At 34.6% G+C, this 18,394-nt stretch overlaps 4 protein-coding genes across 8 annotated transcripts; 2 read left to right on the top strand and 2 right to left on the bottom strand.

Annotated features, from left to right (window-relative positions):
* Positions 1–161: 161 nt before the first annotated feature.
* On the bottom strand, positions 162–4,715 carry LOC111313252 (rac-like GTP-binding protein RAC2). Of its 4 annotated transcripts, XM_089753218.1 has the most exons (8): positions 4,110–4,715; positions 3,635–3,831; positions 3,414–3,501; positions 2,378–2,487; positions 2,168–2,231; positions 1,590–1,654; positions 924–989; positions 162–655 (listed from the first exon to the last, which is right to left on the bottom strand). In XM_089753218.1, the coding sequence occupies exons 2-8, from the start codon at positions 3,764–3,766 to the stop codon at positions 557–559; spliced, it is 624 nt and encodes a 207-aa protein (XP_089609344.1). In that variant the 5' UTR covers positions 3,767–3,831; positions 4,110–4,715; the 3' UTR covers positions 162–556. The 4 variants fall into 4 exon arrangements, with proteins under 4 accessions (XP_089609344.1, XP_022769650.1, XP_089609346.1 ...); XM_022913915.2 differs by lacking the exon at positions 4,110–4,715 and having other exon boundaries at positions 3,635–3,919; XM_089753220.1 differs by lacking the exon at positions 4,110–4,715 and having other exon boundaries at positions 601–738; positions 3,635–3,924.
* Positions 4,716–5,775: 1,060 nt separating this feature from the next.
* On the top strand, positions 5,776–9,820 carry LOC111313722 (putative casein kinase II subunit beta-4). 2 transcript variants are annotated; one of them, XM_022914412.2, is made up of 5 exons: positions 5,776–6,359; positions 7,026–7,244; positions 8,064–8,173; positions 8,270–8,435; positions 9,342–9,820. In XM_022914412.2, the coding sequence occupies exons 1-5, from the start codon at positions 6,113–6,115 to the stop codon at positions 9,470–9,472; spliced, it is 873 nt and encodes a 290-aa protein (XP_022770147.1). In that variant the 5' UTR covers positions 5,776–6,112; the 3' UTR covers positions 9,473–9,820. The 2 variants fall into 2 exon arrangements, with proteins under 2 accessions (XP_022770147.1, XP_089609343.1); XM_089753217.1 differs by having other exon boundaries at positions 9,318–9,457.
* Positions 9,821–12,776: 2,956 nt separating this feature from the next.
* LOC111313721 (uncharacterized) lies at positions 12,777–16,902 on the top strand. Its single transcript, XM_022914411.2, has 3 exons — positions 12,777–13,989; positions 14,653–14,914; positions 15,429–16,902. The coding sequence occupies exons 1-3, from the start codon at positions 12,884–12,886 to the stop codon at positions 15,603–15,605; spliced, it is 1,545 nt and encodes a 514-aa protein (XP_022770146.1). The 5' UTR covers positions 12,777–12,883; the 3' UTR covers positions 15,606–16,902.
* LOC111313723 (large ribosomal subunit protein eL43) lies at positions 16,756–18,130 on the bottom strand. Its single transcript, XM_022914413.2, has 5 exons — positions 17,981–18,130; positions 17,740–17,779; positions 17,277–17,365; positions 17,084–17,166; positions 16,756–16,985 (listed from the first exon to the last, which is right to left on the bottom strand). The coding sequence occupies exons 1-5, from the start codon at positions 17,981–17,983 to the stop codon at positions 16,922–16,924; spliced, it is 279 nt and encodes a 92-aa protein (XP_022770148.1). The 5' UTR covers positions 17,984–18,130; the 3' UTR covers positions 16,756–16,921.
* Positions 18,131–18,394: the final 264 nt, after the last annotated feature.

The following is an 18,394-nucleotide window of genomic DNA, read 5'->3' as shown; positions in this document are numbered from 1 at the left end:
CATTAAATATTAGTTCAATTAAAATTTATTAATTCATCGTTAATTCGTTATAACTCATAATAAATGTTTAGGTTTTGTGATTTCATTACATTATAAATGTTGATCACGCAATAAAACTTGTAATCTTACCAATTGGACTAACTCCTTGCGAATAAAACCCATTGATCACTAACTATTTTGTAATGTTAATGTCCAGCCATTTACAAGTTGGGAAAATTCGACTTTTTAATGGCCTTCAGAGCCCTGAGTCCATGTCTTAAAGCTTAACCAAAATGAAGCTTCAAATGCTAAGAGGATAACAAATTCCACAACTTAGATCACAGAAATAGGTTAAAAGCAAATTTGATTCACATCAAATCATTGCAATAAGCAGCCAATTTACAGAATCCAAACAACCTTAGAGTTCTTGAAGATGACATAGCAAAGCCCCAACTTCAGAAGGAGATGAAGCACTCGATAAAATCAACACAAAGAAAATGTAATAAACAAGATCAAGAATGCACAAGAGGAGAATCATATAGTCAACTTGACACTGTTGTCCACTAGGGAGTTTGTTTTAAAGAACATGGCATATACTCGGTTTCTTCTTTCGCTTCTTTTGCTTTGGGGGCTGGAGAACAACCTTGATAGCAGCATCAAATACAGCTTTCACATTCTGCAATTATCAACACAGATGTTCTTAATGTGTTGAAAAAATGTATTTCTTAAGCCAACCCTGCATTAATCCTGCATTATTTTCTTATGCCAAAGCAAGAAGAAGATCAATCAATGGGTTGATTTTGAGATCATTTGATAAATTCTGTTAGTTTAAATAGTGTAAGACTGCACTTGGGAGGAAAAAAAGTATATTGGATCCTGTAGGTATATGTGATAGGCACTTTGGAATAATAGTTTTATCATAATAACACAGATGCAAGACAAACCTGCTGTGTCTTCGAGCTGCACTCTATGTAAGCCAGTGCTCCTATTTGCTTCTTTAGTTCAAGACCCTGGCAACAAAAATTTAAATATCTAGTATTATAATACAATATAAGTTTCCTAAATTTTGAAAGATCTCACAAATTGCCATTTTAATCAGACAGCATGCACTTCGGTTAGCTTCAGATTCCAAGAAGCTCAACAGGTGAAGTGATCTTCTTTTCCTCTCCCTGACCACCAATACCGGACAAGAGATGCATTACCATCGCCCAGTGTTTTTAACAGTTCAATTTATGTTTGGCAGGAGTTGAATTCACACGCCTGCCTACAGATGATACTAAGAAAAAGAGAAGGAAGAGCAGATATACTATCTGCTACCTGAAATGGATTGCAACTTTATATCTTGCCTATTAGATGAGGATAAAAATAAATTTGTGAATGGCTTAGACTTTCATTAAAAAGTTGGAACCAGTCCACGACAATGCCCTTGATTTACTGCCAATACATGTTCTCCGCAGAGATTTCTCGTTGTTTCTTTTGCCTAAAGCATTCAAAACACCTTACCTAATAGTGACAACTTCTGCAGATTCTATTCTATATAGCAAAACAACTAATGGTGCCACAAACAAGCAGAGAATGAAGCAGTGGGAACAAAATATTATCAGTGGTACCTGTTCTGTAGAAATAGTACACGCCCCAGGATAATCCAAGCGGAACTGCCTGTCTTCTCTTAAATCTGCATCCCAATTAAATTTATTAACAGATCAAACGCATGTAAACCTTGTTCATGCATGACAGATATTCAAATAAAGCTTGCAGCTAGAAAATCAAAACATAATTGAAACCCAACCACAAATCTCTAAGGAACAAAAATGTTCATTTGCTACATTTATGTACACATTATGTGCATTCATTTCTTTCTCGCTTCTTTTTTTATGCTGCCAATGTCATGATACAGGTAAATGAATTTAGAAGAATTATTCGAATTAATCATGCACGTACATGAGAATATGATGATAAATTTTTGATAAAATGATTATAAACAAGCAGAAGAAATATCTGTCTTTATGATATGCAAGAAGTGGAAAAAAGAACAAGAGAAAGAGCTTCATATTCTTCAGCTCTAGTTTTTTTCATCAGACATGCTCAATTATTCATAGCATTTTGAACCTTGATTGATAAGCAAAGGCATGGTTATGGAAACATCCATTAGCAGAAGCAATATAACAAGGAGGAGAGAGTCCATCACCTAGTTTGGTCCCCACAAGAACAATGGGCATTGAAGGGGCATAATGTCTCAGCTCTGGGACCCACTTTTGCAACACAACAAGGTGCATAAAGAAAAATAAGTTAGAAGTAGTATCTACATTTTACATTTCATTAAACTAAGCATAAGCACAAGAGAAGTCATTAGAGGGTTTAAACTTTAAAAACAAAAGAAATGAGCAGAGAAGCTTACTTTTTTTGATACATTCTCATAGCTAGGCCTACTTATTAGGGAGAAAGCAAGAAGGAACACGTCAGCTCCTCTGTAACTTAGAGGCCTCAACCTGTTATAGTCTTCCTGACCTGAACAAATTGTACCATCAACATTATGGAATCCATTTTGTTTTATAATCAAATCACTAAATCTTAATTCCAAAGACTATTATTCATTTCAAGATGCACGGTTTCACTAATAATTGATATCTAAAGGCTATAAAAAGACCTTGAACAAAATAAATGTGGATGTCAAATGGAAAGGATCTCATCCGATGGTGTGTTATAAATTTCACTGTATATGAAACAAGATAATAATACTGTTAAAACTTATTCATGGCAAACCGTCGGCCAAAAGGTATAATAGGACCTCAGCACCTTCTTAATGTGCTCTCTCTAGGTATGAAACAAAAAAAAAACTACAAGTGGTTATAATTTTACTAATTCGGGCAAACAGAGAAGGCAGGGTTTCTTTCAAAGTGAAACTGGGCTTGTAACTTTTGGCATAACATGTCTATTTCTTCACTTTATTGGGTCATCTCTATTGTTTTAGTTGTGTTTCAACTCTTTTCTACAGTAGAAACTAGCCCTTTATGCAACATTAGACTGTTTAAAAGTTACGTAATTGACAACTAAATGTTTAGCAATTGTCGGTTGCCATGAGGAGAAAATGGAAAAATTGGGACTCTCAAACAATTTGGGGTTCTAAAAAGCCAAATTTCTATTTTCTTTCAATTTCCATATTTCCTTGTGGTTTTATCTTTTCCATTTTAAATCTCCACTTTTTTTTTTTTATCAAACTGAAACAAACCAATATATCACATATTAGCATACGTAATCATCACAGTTAACCACCATTCCTATCCAGTAAACAACGAATTGACAACATTCAGCAAATCCCATTTCAAAATCTGAAACAGCTAACAGAACTGAAGGAAAAACTAGCATTATTTAAGCTATCCACACCGAACAAGTAGAACTGTAGAAGTAATTATGAGAGAAGCAGAGAAGCATACCTGCAGTATCCCAGAGACCCAAATTGACAGTCTGCCCATCAACCATAACATTGGCGCTGAAGTTATCAAAAACAGTTGGAACATAATCCTGTAAATAAGATTTGTAAGAAGCCAAAAAGCAAAAACAATACTATAAGAAAATGCACATGAACCAGCAAAGTCAATGCAAAACCAAAAGAAAGATGAAAATGTAGGATCATAGTAGAGAAAGAAGTTCATACAGTTGGAAAGGTGTTGCTAGTGTAAGAAATAAGGAGACAAGTCTTTCCAACAGCTCCATCCCCAACTGTAACACATTTTATGAATTTTGTTTGTGTTGTAGCGGTTGCTGATGCTGCTGTGCCAGTACTCATTGTATACAGTTAAACTAAACTCTCATCAACCCTGAGAAGTTTCCGAGATTTTTTCTCTGTCTGCGCTATGGTTTGATTAAAAAAAACAAAGTTAAATAGAGAAAGAGAGACAAGAAAGGTAACAAAAATTTTCCATGAGCTTTCTGGGAAAGAAAAGTAAATGGTGGAGCACTTTAATTTGAGCTGTCAGAGAGGCAAAAGGTTAAGAAAAGCAATACTCCAATGTCTATAAATTTTATTCCACGCGCTTGGGAGCATGGAAACAGCGGCTCCATTGCGTTTTTTGTTGTTCTGTTCAACATAATAATTTTATTTTTATTTTTATTTTTATTTTAGAACTCACCTGAGATTAGTGTGAAACACGAGAAGCGGCAGCGCGTGGACAGAGAGCTCTTTAGTCCTTGTAAAAGGGACAGTGGCATAATTGTCGGACCCATCTGAAGCCAACTTTAGGGAAAACCTTGGAAGGCTTTAGCACATCAAATCTTCGAATGATAAAAAGAAATTAGGCAAAAGCTCTGACAGCTACATAGTTTTTTCAGAAATTAAAGTTCAGGCCAGGGCGCTCGGCCAGACAGCTATGCTATCTCTTCAATTACTTAAACTTCTCCTCATGAATGCTCTCTCTAACACTAATCATTTATCAGAACCAGGCAAACCCTCATCTTCATTTATTTAAACAGGATGCTTGTTTTTCCTCTATTGAACAATCTGTTCTTCTCTTTATCCCCTTTTAACGAGCTCTTTTTCAAGCTTTCCGTTAGATTTCTTTGCCTTTATGAGCTAAGAAAATGTCATCATAACATTTTCTGTGAACAGCCTAAAGTCGGTGTTTGCCACACTTTATGGCTGAAGTGAACTGACTTGATTTGCAAATTTCATTGAATGCAACTATCATGATTTTTTAATTGCTTATTGCAATTAAAGGTCCTAAAATTGATTTATCCCTTTTTTTTTCTGTTTTATATTATAAGTTGAGAAAAAAAATGATTGTAAATTTTGGAATTTAACTTTTAAATTCAAAGTGCAACGCTAATTTTATTTATTCACTGATATTATCAATTGTAAATCAGCAAATGTATGAATAGAAATTTTATTTTTTTAAGTGACTGAATCATAAAAAGGAAAGTTGGATTGTAGGTTCCCAACAAAACAGTTTCTATGAGGATTGATTTTTTTTTAAACATGATAATTCATATTTTCATGTCATCTAAAATATTAAAATTTATGCATTTATATCATATTTTACATAAAAATTATATGTCACAATTTATATCACCACGAAAATATAAAATATATTTTTTAAATTTTATTGAAATCATAAATAATTATCATTAAAATTTTAAACTATTTTATTTTTGTGTCTTATTTTTATATAATATTTATACTATCACAGTATTAATTTTAGATTTTAAGGTTTTTTTTTTTTTCAAAAAGTACTATAAATATGGGTTTCTATTATTTTTCTCCATACTCCATTTTTCAAGTAAAAAGCTAAAAATGGATTTCTTGGCCCAAAATGTTAAAAAAGATTTTTGGGCCCAAGATAAGTTTAACATGAATTTGGGCTGAAAAAGATCCGGCCCATTAGTACTAGATAGAAGATCGGAAACACGAACGAAACATGTTTGTTTCATGGAAAATAGTGAGAGAAAAGTGGCAATGACATCAACGGCTGCAACAACCCCATACCCTCAATATACTGTCTCCCTCAATTGTAAGCTAACTGTATCAAGCCTTTAACCTCCTTCAAAAATCTATCTTTTTCCCTCTTATCCCATCAAACAATTCATTGTTGATTATTTTGAATGTAATATAACCAGGTTAATTCATGATGAAAATGACCCTTTTACTTAAATTAATAATTTAGAGGTAAAGCTCGATTTTTTGTGGGCCTCAGTATGGGCTCGGGGCATTGTCCAATGTCCATGGGGATCCTTTGAAAAAAAATGCAAATAAAAGAATTGAAAATTGTAAAAATAAGGAAAAAAAAAAAAAAGAGAAGCACCAAGCCACCGCAAAGGACAAGAAAACAAGAGAGACAGAGCACCTTGAGGAGTTCGTGTATCCTTCTTATTCAGAAACCCTAGTTTTCGCCGTCTCTCTCTATCCAAATCTGCTTCCTTCAACCTCGATCTCCTTTTTCATTCTCTAAGAAAACGACGCTGTTGCATCCTCCCACCCTGCAAAACCCTTAATTAATCAAATCTAGGGTTTCTTCTTGTTCTCTCTCTCCCTCACAACGCAATGCATCCCCAAAAAGCTTGAATTTTTGCCCCTCCGTTGATATTGAAAAAGTTGGGAGCTTTTGCCTTTTGGAATTTAGGTGGTGAAAGAGAAAAAGTTATGTATAGTCATAGAGATCGAGGACGAGGGCCATCGAAATCGGAGCTAGTGGGAGGACCGTTGGATCGGAAACGCATAAACGATGCGCTGGACAAGCATCTAGAGAAGTCTTCCCCATCCACTTCGAGGGGCTTGAACAGCAAAGACAAAGAAAGATCCTCTGTTCCTTCAACTTCCACTGGTAAATCCCAGCTTGATCATCGCGATTCGCGCTCTGCAACTCTCTCCAAAGCCAAATGTTCTGATGGTTAGTTACTTGTCGGTCACTCTCTTTGTTTCTTTTTTTTAATTTTTTTCCTCGATTAATTTTGTGGTCAATCGTGTGTTTGTTTCGAATGCATTGGCTTGTTTAATTTGATTTCGTAGGATCTGGGTTTGAAGAGCTTTGGGCAGCACTGAGCGGATGTGCTTGTGTACACAAATGTGAAAACTGTTTAACTATTACTTACATTATTAAATACGATTACTTGCTGAATTTTTTACTTAACCTTTTCCATTAACAAAGTGCATTGTTAAAGTCAAATGCTTGGGATATTGGTGTGAGGTTGTTTATACTTAAGGGGCTGTAAATATACTTGTGTAAGTTTGAAATTTTGATGCATTGTATGATTGTAAGTTTGAAATTTTGATGCATTGTATGAATTTGTATGTGATACCCGTCCTTGGAGGTTTTTTTTTTTTATTTGATATCATAAATTTCAAGTTTTGTCACGTTTAGCTAGGATTGGATTTTTAACTTAATGGTAAAGCATTTTTTAGCTAGTTATAATTCCTTGTTATTTTTTTCCTTCTTGTCTTGTTTTTATGTGAGATGCAACAGAGACTATTCAGATCATCAATCATGATTGATATAAGCAAGTACTTAAATGTGAGTTTCTTCTTAATTACCTGTTAATACCGTCCTTGATTGCAGAGGAATCTGAGACAGACAGTGAAGAATCAGACGTAAGTGGTTCTGATGGAGATGACACCTCTTGGATCTCATGGTTTTGCAATTTACGAGGCAATGAGTTTTTCTGTGAAGTTGATGATGATTACATCCAAGATGACTTTAATCTTTGTGGCTTGAGCGGTCAAGTTCCGTATTATGACTATGCGCTTGATTTTATATTGGATGTTGAATCTTCTCATGGTAAACTTTTATTGACTTGATTTGCATATATAAATTTTGGATGACTTGATGTTTACCCGATGAGGTGCTATTATTTTCCAAATTATAGACCATTTTTTAGCTGATGTTTATGCCTCCTCAATTCTTAGATTTATTCTCTGGGGTGTCTAGGCTTTGATAGTTTTGTTTTTGGATCTTCATGAGGATTCTAGTGAGGAAATAATTCGGAAGGGTAGATCAAAGTTTTCTGGGAATAAGGTGTAAGACAGCCAAGTTAACTTTGGTAGCTTGGTTAATTGGGACCCCCACATAAGAAGACTCTTGACTGACACTATAACTCACTGAATGTTAGTCATATCATATGCGGTGATTGGAACTTGTTTGGTAACATGTTGGATTTAGAATGCATAACTGTAGACTTATCCGTCTGCCATTCACATAGAAATTCTATGCTTGCTTGAGACAATGCTTGTTATTTTGAAAAGCTTTTTCTTTTTACTTTTGAATCTCTGCAACTGCTGCAGAAAGTTAACATGAGAAATGTTACATTAAGTGAATTGAGGAAATATATTGTTGCAATTGTTTTAAATCTTCTGTTGGATGCATTTCTGTTCATATAGTTTGCATTCAGAATGTTGGTATCTAATTTACCTACTTTTCTCGTGTTTTTAATGTTTCTTTGCGTCATCTCTGTCAAGTGTGCCTGTTTGCTTTAAATATTAAAAATTTTTCTTTTACAAAATATGGCTCCTATTATTGTTTCTTGATACTCAAATAAATCAACAGCCATCAGTGCACTTTCGTTCTTGATATTAAGTAGATGTCTCTTGGGTTTTATAGGTGATATGTTCACTGAAGAACAGAATGAATTGGTTGAATCTGCAGCTGAGATGTTGTATGGTCTTATACATGTCCGTTACATATTAACTAGCAAGGGAATGTCCGCTATGGTAAAATTGCTGTAATTTTTCCTGTTTTTTCTTTTGCTTTCTGTTGATTTCATCATATCTTGTTTACAAAGTTCTACTTGAAACTTCTATTTTTAGTTGGAGAAATACAAAAATTATGACTTTGGGAGATGCCCTAGAGTTTATTGCTGTGGACAACCTTGTCTTCCAGTTGGTCAGTCAGACATTCCTCGTTCAAGTACTGTGAAAATCTACTGTCCAAAGTGTGAAGATATATATTATCCTCGATCCAAGTATCAAGGCAGTATCCTTTTTATTTCACCTATTATTTTACTGGTTATTTTTGGATGATTAAAATTTTACTGGTTTTAAGAACTAAATTACCTTTTGTTTGGTTTTTCTACTATATTATGCTTTTTGACATTTGACACACATCCTACTAAGATTAAACAACTTGTTTCTTAGATAAGATATTTGAAATTCATAATACATGTGTTATGGACTACCCTTCTTGTCCTTGCATATTAAGTTTCCCCCAACTACATTTTGTAAATTACTTATTATTTGAAAAGATAATATATCATTTCACATATACATAGGATCTCTTAGATCATATTGGACCTCACATTTGATCATAAATCTTTTATCCTAGAGGATCAATATGGCGATTGGAATTCCTTTTACCATTTTTATCATGACAATCAGAATTAGCATTATTTGGACGTATGTATTTCAGTTCATTCTTTCGTAAATCAGTTTTTGTCTTTTTTATTTTTATCACATTCTTCCCCCTATTTTGATGATGGGTTTGGTGGGTCAAGTCTGCACCTACTATAGTGGGAGACACGCTATTCTTGTGCTTTATTGCTACATTTTCCTTTGTCCCCCTGTTCCATCTCAAAGATTATGATATCAGTAGGATTTTGTAGAATCTTAAAACTTTTAAGGAATTTTTCTGATGAAAATTATTATCAAGTTAGCAGATGCTAGGGGTGCCTGTGCTCACTCATGAATCTCATATCTTCCTGCCAATTATGGGATAGAAGCTAGTTTATTTCATGATGTCTTTGGGCATGTAAGACAACTCTTATTTGTGTCTTGGGTTGGTGGAATCAAAATTGGCATGACTTTTTAGTTCTTCCTATTTCCTTTTACCAGATCATGGTTTTATTACTACATTTTATAGCTTAATTTTCTTGACATTAACAAGATATTGATGGAGCTTACTTTGGAACGACATTTCCACATTTATTTTTGATGACATATGGGCACCTAAAGCCACAAAAGCCAACACAAAACTACATCCCAAGAGTTTTTGGCTTCAAGATCCACAAGCCCTAATGTGCTACAGGAGTTGCAAGCTGTAAGTTGTGTTGAGATCTATTGTTCGGCGGCAAGGCGGCGATTTTCACATATCCGGTGCAGTGGATGCCCTACCATGCAAGGTGAAGTGGGGTTCCCAAAAGAAGAATTGTAACGATTGATATGCCAATGAAATGTTTAAAATGAAATATGGCCTGTTAGTTGAGCACATCTCTCTAGAATTTATTCATAAATTTAACAGAGCGTTTGTAAGCATACATATCTTTATCGTGGGTTGAGGATTGTTTGAAGTTCTTTTTGTTGTAGTTAGTTGATATACCTTCCTCGTTTGCTGACCTGAGTAAACATAGATATTCCATTCCCTAACTATAGTGATTTCCAATCCTAGCCTATCTTTTTCACCAATCTGTACTCTTCCATCGATGTGAAATTATGAAATCTGCGTGTGTATTCTAGTCCAAGCAACATTGAATCATGTTAAAGAAAGAAAATACAGGGGTAATAAGAAACCGAGTTTGTCCTTGTCTTTTCCCTATTTCTGTGTTCTGGTATTTATTCTTTTGCAGTAATGATGATGGCGAGGGGGGGGATGATAGTAATATTTCAACTCTCAAACGTAATGGGTTTGGTTTCTTATCCGTGTGGACAACCGTTCATTGCTGAACTTAAGCGTAGCTGCTTCCTTGAAAGTTCTTTCGAACCCAAACCTAACCAACCCCCACAGGCCACACCCATCCCCCTCCCCCGGGCGGCAAAAGGAAAAAAAAATCCAAAATAAGAAAGAAAGAGAGAGAGTCATCTGACATGCCATGTTGTGATCCCAGCAGCATAAGTCACCATCTTCAGCAAACATGGCAACAGCCCGTAAGGTCAAAATCAAAGGTACTTGGTGGGACACAAACACAAAAGATTTAAAAAAAAAAAAAAAACAGATCAGAATCAGATGATTTTTACCATATATTACAGATTAATATCATAAATATTCTTTAAATTATAATAAAATATTTAATATAATATTTAAATTTTAAAAATTTTTAATAAAATATTTTAATTATGAATCTATTAATTAATATAATACTTAAAGCATTATTTATCCATCATATATCATTATTTGAAATTAAACATATTAAAAGTGAGTGTCATATTAATTAATAAATTTATAATTTTAATATTATATTAAAAATTTTTAAATTTTAGATATAACTTTAAATATTTTACTTTAATTTAAAAATTATTCATAATATTAATCTTTATTATTTATAGTATTTAATGTGTTCAGATTTTGATTTTATGTAATTCATGAGATATAAAATAAAATATAGTTTAGCAAGATGTAAAGGTTTTTTCAGGTTTTCCGTTCACGAGAAAGCAGAAATTAAAAAAAAAAAAAAAAAAAAAAACACAGAATCTATTTGGGTAGAAACATGTAGGTGATCATTTTATAATATGATCTCAACTTCAGAAAATAAGTTATTAGTAGTCAAAGTTGCAAACGCGGGACTAGGGTTTCCTTTGGTCTTGATCGTGTCAAGACTAATACCTGCACTTGGTATATAAAAAAGTTGGGTTAGGCTTAAAAGAGAGAAAGTATGCTCTGCCTCTCATGTCAAAGTAGCTTAAATCCCGTAAATTATTTATCAAAAAGATGGACAAAAAAAACCTTGACATTTTCACCACATAAAACTTGGAGGAAAGGAAGAAGCTTTACACTTTTACATCGGATCTCCAACTCCAATTGGGTTCCTCATCTTACACATCATCATCTAAGTTAATATGGCCTAATTATATCATTATTTCATGTCATTTTCCCTAAAAATTTTTTTAGAATTCAGCAAGATTTTTCAGATTTTTTTTTTCTTCAAAGGCTGCTTAATCACACGATGAGCAAATAGCTTTGGAATGAACATTTTGATAAGTATACAAAGGTTAATTAAAGCTTGGAGAAAAAGAAAGTAGGCATGTCACAGTCAAAAGAGTCCCCAAAAAGAAGTATTCTTAGTTTTTTGAAGTTGTATGTACCTTACTTTTTGAGATATCAGACAATTTTGGCTGCTTCCATGCCATCCAAATAATGATATTTCCTTTTCTATTCTTGAAATTTATAGTAAGAATTGCTCGTAACGAAAGAATGGGTCTTCTTATTAAAAGTGCTCCAACTCTTAGCGTCATTCATTAAATGTCATTAAATTTTAGGTTCAAAAGCATTCTTAGTTTTTCAAAATTATAAATCCATCTCGACTCTACGGTAGCTTATATATTCATATTTTCTATTTAAAAAAAAATAATATAGCATGTGTAAAAAAATTTAATCAACGACTGTCGATCTCAATGATTAATGATTTTGATTTTTTTAAGTAAAATTTTGATTTTAAATTTTATAAATAAAAATATTAAATATTAAAAAAATTTATTTTTATATTGTATTTGATTTAACTCAATTTTAAATTAATTAAAATTTAAAATAATTATTATGTTCATAAAAAAATAATAATAATAACAAAATTTGAAAAGATTTTTTTTTTTTTTTTGTATTTATTCGATCATATTTGATTATGATTGCCGGCAGAAAAGAAAAAATCATTGGTGGCTGCGGGCAATAGGCTATGCTCGGATTGGGCCCATGGTTTTTGATTGAAGCCGAAGAAAGGCCCCTAAATATTTTGAACGAAAAGAAGGGAAATGGGAGTGGCGTTAAGGTAATTAAACGTGGAGAAATGACGTTAAGCACTTGAGCTTTGTGAAGCGGCTAAAGATTCCGAAGCATGTGAAGCCACGTTTAAAGGAATAGCCACGCGGATGCGTTCTATTGGTCAGATCGGATGGGTGGAAGAAGCGATAAAATCAAAGACGATGGTCAGATCAGACTCAGCCTCCCTATTTTAATTTCTCTTTTTATTTTCAAAAATAGAAAATTCTAATAAATAAATTTAACTACTATAATCCATAAAATCAATTGTTAAACACAGTCAGCATGACAAAAAGCAATCAGCAATATAAAAATAAAAATAAAAATAATTAATTAAATCTACCTCAAAATTAAATAAATTGTGTAACATAAAATAATTAAAGAATTCAAAAATTCAAAGGCGGTTTGGCACCCGATATAATTAAATAAAAAAATAGTGGCATTTTGTGTAAAAAGAGTCAAATTCGAAGGGCAATTCAGAAAAAAAAAAAAAAAGAGGCCGGTCTATTGGTTTAAAATTAATCGTTTGATCAATTACCATAAATTCCACGCAAAACATTTCTTCTTTCACAGATAGTAAAAATGATTTTCCATTTTTATTCAATAAAGGGTTTTTAGATTGAAAGAGAGAAAATCACTCCTCGACACACAAAGGAAAAGGGAAGGGAAAAAAAGGGGTGAATTGAGAAAATTCCATTCAATTCGAAGCAAAGGAATTGGGGATATTGTTTTTCACGTATGTAATGCATCAGAAGAAATCGGAAGTTCAGATCGGAAAAGAAAGCAGCGGCGTCTCTTCCGATTTTAATCCCAAACCTTCCACTGTTCATCATCATCTGCCACTGCATCACCAACAACCTTTTAATTGTTACCATCAACGTTTGCAACAGCAATCCGATACAACAGCGACCAAGACGACGCCGGTTTCTGTTTTCCCTCAGATAATTACTCAGAACCCTCCTCAAAATGACACAATTGCCCCTCCTCCGTCGTCTTCCTCTTCCTCTTCTCCGACGCCGTACAAGAGACCCCTTTTGACCCAAACGCGTTCTCTCACCAAATCCCCAACTTTGTACCGGTTTACAACGCCCCCGCATTTCAATTCCCAAAATACCACTTCCTTTTTTTCCTTTTCCGTGGCGGCTAAATCCTCCGTTTATCGAATCCTCCGCCGTTTCAAGCACCTGCGTCGTCTTCGAGTTCACCTGCGTTTAATCCTCCTTTTATCTCTCCCTTTTTTCTACTTCCTAGTTTCACATCCAAGCCACTCCTTTTTGCTTGACTTCCTCTCCGCTTTTGCTTTCTCCGCTGCCCTTCTTTTTTCCCTTAACCTCGCCCTCCCTCGCCTTCCTTCTATTCGCTTGTTCTTAGCCCGTTCGTTTCCACTTAAGCTCAAGTCATCATCTGCACTATCAAGGTCGCATTTGCCAGTGTTTTGGTCAATTGGGTCTCGGCCAAAATCCGAAAAGAGAGCGAATTCTGGGTGTTGGGTTCAAGTGTATAGCAACGGAGATGTTTATGAAGGGGAATTTCATAAGGGAAAGTGTTCAGGGAGCGGCGTTTATTACTATTATATGAGTGGACGATACGAGGGAGATTGGGTGGATGGGAAATATGACGGCTATGGGGTGGAAACGTGGGCAAGAGGAAGCCGGTATCGTGGGCAGTATAGGCAGGGTCTCAGGCATGGATTTGGGGTTTATAGGTTCTATACTGGTGATGTTTATGGAGGAGAGTGGTCTAATGGACAGAGTCATGGCTGTGGAATTCATACCTGTGAAGACGGAAGTCGATATGTTGGGGAATTCAAATGGGGAGTCAAGCATGGACTTGGGCATTACCATTTTAGGTAACATAAAGATTGATTTTCTTGGTTTGTATTTGTTTTATATCTTTTTTGGCTTATGCTATTAATAAATTTTGAGTTTATGATTGTTGCTATGAAATCTTTTTTTTTCCTGATTGCTGCTTTTATTGTGAGTTGATTATACTGTTGTTGATTTTGAGATCTAATTCTTATTTTGCTTTCGGTGTCTGAATATACTTAGTTACTTATTTTTTTTTTTGTTGTAAGTTTTGGATGAATTTATTTTTGCATAATGGCTTTGTTGTACTATTATTTGTTGAGAAATAGCATAAGGAGGTCGGGATTATAAATTGGTTATCTCACTGATTGTTCGGTGGTTAAAATTAAATGCAGGTATGGCTATCACTTGTCAGAACCAATAGCTGATGGTTTTGTTGCATTATCGCCCTATATTGTAGGATCTGATTTAGAACAACTTTGCTCATTTTTTGTCCTGTTTTTACTTGGAGCTTGAAAGTAGATGGCTTTCATTTAAATGAAGTTCAAGCAATGTAGGGAAAGTTTAGTTTTATGTTTAAATGAAGCTTTGCAATGTTAGGGTTGCCTTTTCATTTAAAAGATATTACTTGCTATCCATTTCATGAGCATAGTTTTATATTTGACCAACTTATTCTGGATATGAATCTTTTGATTTTTCTTATTTAGGAATGGAGATACATATGCTGGGGAATATTTTGCAGACAAGATGCATGGATTTGGTGTCTATCGTTTTGCGAATGGCCATCGGTACGAGGGTGCTTGGCATGAGGGTCGACGACAAGGGCTTGGAATGTATACGTTTAGAAATGAGGAAACACAATCTGGTCATTGGCAAAATGGAATTCTTGATGTCCCAAGCACACAGAACACTACATATCCTGTATCTCCTGTAGCTGTTTATCATTCTAAAGTACTGAATGTGGTGCAGGTACTTTAGACTTTTCTACCTTTAACTTTTACTAGTGCTTCTTTTAAATATCAGTGAAGGGGTATTTGGTGCCGGAGTTAATAATGTTTTCTACTTTACCTAACATTAATCTAGATGGTCCCATCTTACAGTCTTTTCAGCTGATTAATTTGTCATGGCAGCAAAAAGAATTGCTTGGCCTGGCTGCCAACCCTTGTGTGATTTGTATGTAAATTCCGATTCACTGATGTGAAATATTAGGGTGTAAATCTAGAGTTACATATTGATGGACCTCTTTTATCAATTCAAAAGTAATGAGAAGAGGAGCCCATGTTTCACAACCATATCAAACAAAAAATACGAAGAGAGGCCTAATCCTTTTAAGTCTTGATAATTGCGAAATATGTCTTGTTAATTGCGAAATATGTCTTGTTGTGTTTAAGAATTAAGCTTTTCACCATCCTTAAAAGTCACATCACAAAGAATGTAACTATGTGAAACCTGATCATGTCCGATTGTTTTGTGTTATGAGCAGGAGGCTCGAAGGGCAGCAGAGAAAGCTTATGATGTGGCCAAGGTAGATGAGAGAGTGAACAAGGCAGTAGCTGCAGCTAATAGAGCAGCCAATGCAGCAAGAGTAATAGCAGTTAAAGCAGTTCAAAAGCAAATGCATCATAATAACAATGACAACATTCCCATTCCCATTGTGTGAGGCTTCTGACAATGGCTCATTTGCCTTTGAAAATACATGAGATAGCGGCAAGAGGATGATGGTTTATGTTACTTTCTTTTCAAATAGCTTTGTGTTTAATACTGTCATCTTCTTACAGTCCTCGTTCTTTCATCAAGAGGCTGTAATTTAACATGCCCGCATATTCCATCCCTGGCATGAAGGAAGATGGCTAAAGAGTTTCAGTCCTTTTAACATAAAAAAGCATGTATACATGCTGGGAAGAAATTCCTAGTATAGAATTTGGGTGGAGAAAGAGGGATAGATTTGATGATGGATTGGTGATGGCACCATTTTTCTAATTAATTTTAGCTCTTCTATCTTGGTACAGTTACAGTTTTGTAAAGATGAGCTAGATGTAATATAAATGCAGGTGAAACCTCATTCAGTCAGTGTTGTATGTGAACTTAATTGGCTTTTGCAATGAAGAAAATTATGCATGTCTTGGTTTTTGTTCGTACTCGTTTGTCAGACTTGGGTAGTGTTGAATGTCGAGTTGCTTCGGCAGCAGGTAATAGTCATGCTACAGATGCTTTAGCGTTTTTCCCTGTAAATTCGCAACATTCTAGTACAAGTACTTGATCTTAGCTCTCCAGGTGTCATCTAAACAACTCTGTAGCTCCGTAGAAGGCAAAGAAAAGGCATTGAACGAGTCTTCCGCTTCTTAGCGGTCGCATAAACCTTAAGAAAGACATTAATATTTAAGTTCGAATCAATTTTTTTTTTAATGTAATAAGACGTTATCCTTTTAAAAAGCAAAAAAAAAAGCACTGAACGAGATGTTTAAATGCCAACTATTACAACTGTGGTCTCGTATCTTTTCATCATTAGGTCTAGTTTAATCACTAGTATATATTTTCTGTGAGAAATTTATGACGTCGGGCAGATAGCTGTTATTAAACCAATTTTGGTGATTGAAATTCAAGAGGCATTTCTTATTTCCTCGATAATCGTGATCCAAGAAAGGATCCATGCATCAACCATCACAAGGGTAGAGAGATCTCAGTTTTACTGATTGCAATCAAATTTAGAAACTCGTGCAATCTTCAGAACTTAAGCCTTTATAAATCAACTGCGATCAGTGACCAAGCCACTAACATGAAATGTAGTGTAACCATAAAATAACAAGCTCTTGTCACCAAAACTGTTTCAATCGATTCAAGAGTACCCAATATCCCAAAAGGAAAATCCAACTTAAAACATTTGCTCGAGGCGGTAAAGTCAGATCCATATATCAAAACAGAAAAAAAAAAAAAAAAAGAAAAAGAAAAAGAAACAACAGATTTTTATCAATCAAATTAACTCTCAGTCTGCTCTCTCAGCCTCCTAATGGTGCTTCTGACAGTCACAGCACTTGCAGTGCTGGCACAGAAAAAAAAAAAAAAAAGAAAAGTAATTAGAAAGACAGCAATGCCATAACAAGCACATAAAATCACAAGCTATGGCCAACAGCATCTTACTTCAAAGTGTAAGCACCTCCAGCTTTCACTTTGCCGCAGTCCTTGCATCCCCAAATTCCCACAGCTTTCCTCTTCACCGCATACTGCAATGACCAATAACATGTTATAGATTACATAAGCAGCCATCAAGCAAATGAAATCATCTAAACTCTCAAACAAGTGGGAAAAAGGATGCTAACAAGTAGAAAATTACCTTTCCACAGAACTCACAGAAGTATTTGCTGTGCTGACTGACCTCCATCTTTTTAATCTGCTTACGCAGACTAGCACCATATCGGGTACCTGAAATTTACCATCCATTAGCAACATTCTAAATACACTAATGTACAGATCATAACACATTCCAGAGCACTCGAAAGTCAAGGCAGGCCATGGAGCCCAAAATCCCCAAGAAGATTATAACACAGCATCCAACTATCCAGTTTTCAGCCACAATAAAGGCCTATCATCATAATCAACCCATACAAACAACAACAAAACACAACCATGCAACTAAAATTTGGAGTAAAAAATATATGGAATTCAAACAGTATTACCAATATAATATCACTCATTCTAAAAACCTGACGGAATTTCAATGAAATAACAGAACAGTTCACATTATGGTTCATTTCTCATGGAACATACCAAATTGAAAACGATATAACTTCACTTACCATACTTTCCAACAATACCGGCCTTCTTGGTTCTCTTTGTCTGCACAATATTAAAGAAGTTGAATCTTAAAAAATTAGATACTTCACCCCTTTCCACTATTGAAGAACATTTAGATGAACAATGAAAATTAAAATCCCATTAAAAATACTCAAACAATAGTAATTAATTGACATTAAAAATTGGAACTTCGAGGGAAATTGAAGAATAGATAATATAAAAATTCAGTGAAAGAAAACGTACCATTTTGCAAGGCCTTGGAGTCCAGTGCAAGAGAGGAACGCGAAAACCCTAGAAATGTCACTGGCTTAGCTGCACTGCCGATTAAGAGGATAGATTAGCAAGCGTCCGTATGTTTATATAGTGCTTAAAATGATTTGCCCTAAAACTCAGCCCAACCCCCAAATTTCATTGTTAAGCCCATTAAGGTTTTTAACCAATTTGAGCTTCAGACATGACCCAGCTCAAATCATGGATGAATAGTTAAATTTTCTAATCTTTTTCGTTTTCTGCTGCTGTCTTGTAATATACAAAAATTTGAAAATGATTTGTTTGAGGAGTATCTGACTTTTTCTTTGCGTTTTTATTGGTTCACAGGAGACCCAGCTGATAGCCTGTGAGCCGTTTGATGTGTATACAAAACCTTTCTCCCTTTGA

This window comes from Durio zibethinus, chromosome 23 (genome assembly GCF_047325235.1).
Source record: "Durio zibethinus cultivar Kanyao isolate XHJ-2024 chromosome 23, ASM4732523v1, whole genome shotgun sequence".
Taxonomy (NCBI): domain Eukaryota; kingdom Viridiplantae; phylum Streptophyta; class Magnoliopsida; order Malvales; family Malvaceae; genus Durio; species Durio zibethinus.
The sequence above is the reverse complement of the archived record's forward strand: the minus strand, read 5'-3'. Positions and strand labels throughout refer to the sequence as shown.